This window comes from Sturnira hondurensis, unplaced genomic scaffold (assembly GCF_014824575.4).
Source record: "Sturnira hondurensis isolate 20B ecotype Veracruz unplaced genomic scaffold, ASM1482457v3 Scaffold0008380, whole genome shotgun sequence".
Taxonomy (NCBI): domain Eukaryota; kingdom Metazoa; phylum Chordata; class Mammalia; order Chiroptera; family Phyllostomidae; genus Sturnira; species Sturnira hondurensis.
This window is the reverse complement of record NW_028081011.1, coordinates 1,473,186-1,479,185: the sequence shown is the minus strand read 5'-3', so window position 1 is coordinate 1,479,185 and position 6,000 is coordinate 1,473,186. Positions and strand designations below refer to the sequence as shown.

The 6,000-nt window shown below is 49.2% G+C and overlaps 1 protein-coding gene across 1 annotated transcript in view; it reads left to right on the top strand.

Annotated features, from left to right (window-relative positions):
- Positions 1-1,346: 1,346 nt before the first annotated feature.
- FKBP6 (FKBP prolyl isomerase family member 6 (inactive)) overlaps positions 1,347-6,000 on the top strand; it is a 35,138-nt gene continuing 30,484 nt past the window's right edge. Inside the window, exons 1-5 of the mRNA XM_037054717.1 lie at positions 1,347-1,373; positions 1,540-1,693; positions 2,112-2,201; positions 2,955-3,157; positions 4,568-4,687. Of these exons, the coding sequence (XP_036910612.1) occupies positions 1,347-1,373; positions 1,540-1,693; positions 2,112-2,201; positions 2,955-3,157; positions 4,568-4,687 (594 nt within the window). The remainder of the gene's footprint in view (positions 1,374-1,539; positions 1,694-2,111; positions 2,202-2,954; positions 3,158-4,567; positions 4,688-6,000) is intronic.

Here is a 6,000-nt window from a genome sequence, read left to right as displayed (position 1 = left end):
TTCTGATTAAGGAGTACCTGGATGGGCTCGAGAATTTGTGTTTGTAACAGGCACTGATGCCGCTGGTCCGGAGACTGAGCACTCCTTGAGACCCACTGAAAAAGGCCGTTGGACACGGTCTCCTGGGGCTCTGGTACCAGTTTATATCACACAGTTAAAATCTGTGGGAATGGTAGGGACCTCTCGGGGACTGAAAGAAGAGAAGGGCAGGGGTCCAAGAACAGCCCTAGGTTGCTAACGTTTTACAGGTCTGGAGATGGAGGACGACTGGGAAGGGACAGCCGGTGAGGCCAGAGGAACAGCAGGGGAGTGTGGCAACTAGGAAGCTGCAGGGGGCGGCCCTAATTCCTGGGCTCTGTGAATACGTCACTTACATGGCAGAAGGGACTTTGAAGATGTAATCAGTCACAGTCATGAAATTATCCAGGTGGGTCCAACTTAATCATATGACCCCTTAACAGCAGAGAACTTTCTCTGGCTGGAGTCAGAGACTGACACTACAGAAGAGGAAGCAGGAGGATTCCAAGCATGAAGAGAAGAGGGTTCACCACTATTGCTGCGTCTGAGATGCGGGGGCCCACATGCAAGGATGGGAGAGAAGCCTCTAAGAGCTAACTGTGGCTCCCCGATGACAGTCAGGAAGGACATGGGGACCTCAGCATCAGAGCTTCAAGGATCTGGATTTGCCAACAACTTGAATGAGCTTTGAAGTGGATCCTTCCCCCACAGCCACCAGTCACGCTAATGCCTTGATTTGAGCCGAGAGACTGATGTCAGACTTCTACAGAACTGTGAGAGAATAAATGTGTGTCACTTTGAACAGCTAGGTTTGTGGCAACCTGTTATGACACTGGAAGAAAACACATAGAAGCAAAGAGAAAAGTGTAAGAGAAGTCAGCTTCCTCAAATGTTGACAAGGGTCTAGAATTCTGAGGACAAAAGGTGTTTGATGAACTTGGCAACAAGAGCAGTCTTCCTGGCACGGAGCCGGAGTAAGTGGCTGCATTGAAGTGGTTGAAAAATGATAAAGAAGAAGGGTGGAAATAACCCACAGCTGGAGGTCTAACCCTTCCAGCTGGAGGCTGTTTCCGGGGCCTCGTCTCTAGAGCTCACCAGGATGCTCTAGCCACGTGACTCGCTGAGCATCGCTCCTCCCCATCACATGACCCACCACGCACGCCCACATCACGTGCTGCACAGTGTTCTGCACGCACCCTCCTACCTGCCCTGTCATGCTTCCCGCCACCACCGCCTGTCACGTGCGCTGCCACGCCCTCCCTGGCCCGAGGACCGTTGGCTGCAGTTGGGGCAAAGCCATGAGCTCTCCCTCGCGGTCCCTGAACGGAATGCCGGGGTCCGGGGCAGGAGGCCAGGTATAAAGGGGCAGCTGGGCTGCAGCCGTCGGGAAGTGCCTGCAGTCCCCAGCATGGGGCGGGCGGCCGGGCTCGTCCACGTGGCCACGGTGGGGAATGCCGGGATCCCGGGAGTCAGGCGAGGGCCCGGCGGATCAGGGGCCCCGGCACTGCGGTCGGGGTGCAGCCGGACGGCTCTGAAGCCCGTTTTGTTCCCCCCAAGTCTCCTCACCGGAGGTTGAGCCGGTGGATGCTGGACGTTTCTGGGGACCGGGGTGTGCTGAAGGACGTCGTCCGAGAGGGTGCTGGCGAGCTGGTGACGCCGGACGCGACCGTGCTAGGTACGGCCCGCGGTACCCCCACCCCCACCCCAGCGCCTTCTGGCCTCAGGGCGCTGGCAGTAGGAAGGGAACGGCGGTTCTGGCACTTTCTTTTGGGGGAGAGGAGGCTACATTCTCAAAAAAAAAAAGCATTTTTGTGGGGTAGAACATACTTTGTTAGCAGTCAGATTTTCACGGGACAGGAAGGGCCCCCCCATGTCCTCCATGTTGACGTGCTGAGGCTCACCAGTCAATTTCCTGGCGCAGAGCCCAAGGGCAGGCGTCCAAACGTTAAGCAAAGATTTGCTCCTATCGGTCAAGGTGTGGGGCAGTTGAAGGGCATCTAATTCTGTTGTTTTGGTGTGATAGTTACAGAGATGTGACGTTGTAGAGGTGAGGGTGTTGGTCCATTTTTCTGTGTCTGTTTCCTCTGTCCTAGTGAAATATTCTGGGTACCTGGAGCACATGGACAAGCCTTTTGATTCTAATTGCTTTAGGAAAACTCCTCGGCTCATGAAGCTTGGAGAAGGTAAGTTCACATTAGGAGCTGGAAAAGGCCGGGTTGTTCAGAGAAATTAGTGAGGGGCAATGCCCTGGGACTGGAAGGCTGTCCAGGATGTAGATTCTTTGAGTCGGTTTTGCTAAACAAGCTGGTTCCCTCCTTGAGAACTAGGCATTTCGGAGATGTCCCGCTGGCAAGGCTGTCTTTGCGTCCTGACTTAACCACTGGGCATTATGTTCTGTTGGTTTATTGAGTGAACAGCTGTTGAATGTTAACTATGCACAACGCATGATGAAGAGAGAGGATGTGCCCAGATGATTAGAGCGTCCTCACCAGTGTGGCAGGGGAGATTAGCTCCTGTTCAGACAACTACCATGGTGGAATCCGACAAGTTCCTGGGAAGTGTGAGCAGTGTTGTAGGAGTACTTAATGATAGCACTGTTCGTTCCAGCTGGGCAGATCAGGGAAGGCTGCATGGAAGAGGGTGCATTTGAAACCAGCACTGAAGTTTGAGTACGATTTGAATCAGGGCAGAAGCTGGGCGTGAGGGGAGGAGGACGATGCTGCAGGAAGAAAGAACCATGCAAACCAAATGCAGAGGCTAGAGCGCTGCAGAACCTAGAGAAACTAGAGTTGGAATGGTGGCCGAAAAGTGAGTTAGGACCGCGATGCTGAAGGCTTGGAATATGACGTGGAGGTATTTGGATGTAAATAGAACTTGGTAGGGTTGGAACAGGATATTGGGCAAGCTTCAACCAAATTTTTTGCCCCTTCTTTCAGATATAACACTTTGGGGCATGGAGCTGGGCATTCTGAGTATGCGGAGAGGAGAGCTGGCTAGGTTTCTGTTCAAACCAACCTATGCCTATGGAACACTGGGCTGCCCGCCCTTGATCCCCCCAAACAGCACCGTCTTGTTTGAGATTGAGCTGCTTGACTTCCTGGATTCTGATGAATCAGACAAATTTTGTGCCTTGTCAGCGGTAAGTTCTGGAGCACAAAGGTCAACACTGCACAGAAAGAGTGTTGTGTTTGTGTTTTGGGTAATTACCACCTCTGCTGGTGGTCCTCTGGCCCAGGTTCTGTCCCCGAGGCTCCTGTGTGGTGGTGGTGGTGGTCTCCCACTTCCTTGTACTTCTCTTCATATTGGCTCTTCTTGTGTGTGGGTAACTGCACTAGGCCAAGGTCAGCCTGTGGATTTGTTATGGACACCAGCAGTTTGAGCTGATTTTTTAGTCATCCTTTGCTTACTTCTCTCTGCAAGACAGTGAACATTTGCTTCTCAACATTAAGTTTGGTTTTCAGCAAGTCAAGCTTTATGGTAGCTCATAACTCGGGTGCTTGTATAATTTGTTGTCTAACCCAAGACACTTCAAGTGAAAGGAAGTATTAACTGGATAGTATTAACCAGGACATCAGGGGTAAACTAGGATAATCCCAGGCAAAGTGGGACGTATGGTCCCTGTTCGAGTGTTGCCATTTCTTTGTTGCCTCTACTTCACCCTTCCCATAGAGACAGGGCTTCTGATCTCATCAGAATGCACTCTTTGTCATTCTCTCTCACACTGACTATATATGTGACTTTAGAGGTCCACCCCAGGTTTATATCTGTATATGATGTTACCCAGCTAAACTATCAGCACCCCATGTGAGGGACCTTATCTTTTTTCATCTTTATGCAAAACAGGTTCTTGCAGATCCTGGGTCCCACCTCTGGTATACTGATTTAGAACCTCCGGGGTTGGGGCAGGGTCGGGGAGGACAGGACATATATGTTTAAAAAGAGGCTCTATGGGTGATTTTTTAAAAAAAATTGATTCTAGAGAGAAGCGAAGGGAGGGGGAGAAAGAGGAGAGACACATCAGTTGGTTGCCTCTCGTACATGCCTCAACTGGGGACCGAACCTGCAACCCAGGCATGTGCCCTGAGTGGGAATTGAACCTGCAACCTTTTGGTTCGCAACCAACTGAGCCACACCAGCCAGGTTCTGTGGGTGATTTTGATATATATACTCAAGGTAGCACGTGTGGCTCTGTAGATCGGTAAGGCCCTGGGCAGACCAAAACCTGTTAAATTCTGCTGAATAAATGGTCCTGATTTTTGTGCCTAACGAGTTCCATCAGTTTCTAATTGCATGGAAACTGCCGCTTTAGCGAACATCTCTAGGAGGACTGTGGCTCTCCCTTTGGTGCTCGGCTATCAGGTGGGGACAGCGATAACATCACTGCCATGGCTTCCGTTGGGATTCACAGAGACGAGTGCTTGGCACACACACATCGGTAAAGGAAAGTACACACTCTGAAGAAGAAAGGCGGAACCGGTGTAACTACGCTTGCACTGTGGTATTGTGGCTGTCAGTTTTCTTGCTGGATGTTCTTGTCTTTGGTCCTCAGGAGCAACAAGAGCGATTTCCACTTCAGAAGGTCCTAAAAGTGGCAGCTACTGAACGAGAGTTTGGCAACTACCTTTTCCGCCAAAATCGTTTCTACTGTGCCAAAGTGAGATATAAACGGGTAAGAATGCTTAAGAAGTATGTTTAGACCCTGAAATATTCCGTCTGAAAGAAACAGACCTGGTCTCTTTCCCTATTCTTTATATACAGCCGTTAAGAAAAATGTCATTCAGCCTCCCCATGCTAGATAGCTGGGAGAGGGGACAAGACGTTTGCGGGGAGCTTGGGGTCCTGTGTTTGGCACTTGTCTGGTACATGGGTGTGTTCAGGTTGTGAAAATACATTGATGTACACTTACTTTTGTACTTATGTATGTGTATTTCAGCAAAAAGTTTCTTTAAATTCTTATCTTAGTGTTAGCTCTTCTGCTAACTGATTTTTCCACCCCTCTGTAAACTTTGCCGTCTTCACTTCCTGTCTGACGGTGGAGATTCATCTGACTCTCTGAGGTGACTCCCTTCTCACCAAGCTCTGGATTGTACTCTGGCTTCTCCCATAGGTTATTTGGACAGGGATTCGCTGTGCTCTGCGCCTCGGTAAATACTCTGAGCACCGTGTGCGCCAGCCTCTGGGCCTTAAGTTCTAGACATAAAGGGAACAGAGTTTAGAGTCTAGGGGTAGTCTAATTTTACATCTCATTTGCATACTGAGCCTAAATCATTCTGGATTTGCACTCAGCTGCAAACAACAGAATCTTGAAAAAGTGGTCTTTAAGTAAATGAGATATTTAATTTGTCAGCACATAAGAAGGGAGGCAGTCCAAGGCTGCGTAGCAGTTCTGTGAAGCCACCAGTGATCCAGGCTCCTTCTTTCTGCTCAGCTGCCATTAAATGTGTCCTTGTTTCTTGCCCCCCATGGTGGGTGGTCATGCATCTGGTAGCATCACGTGATTATGTGGGCAGAAAGAAGAGAGGGGAGGGGAGTTCAGTGTGTTCATTACTTACCTTTATATTTCATGGACCATGTTAAATGTACACCCTTAACTGTATAGGAAGCTGGGAAAGGTACTTTTTAAATTAGAACACTGCTGCTTTGAATGGAATGGAAGCCATTAGGAGACAAGGAGGGGTATAGACACTGGCTAAGCAGCTAACAGTATCTGCCACATTTGGGTTACATGAGTATGCTTCAGAGAAAAGAGAGCATGCTCATAAAATCAGGTTCTTAAACGTGGATAGTGTGGATTTTGGCTCGCGATTAGGTTGTATTATGGGTACTGTTTGTAAAGTTCTTGAGAGCCTGCTCACTTGAAAAACATTTTTTCTTATAAAACAGGTAATTTCTTCCATCACTTATTTCCTACGTCTGATTCCCTGAGCAGTCACTTTTAAATTATATCTGCCGTTTTTCTGGTACTCTGAATTTATAAATGAC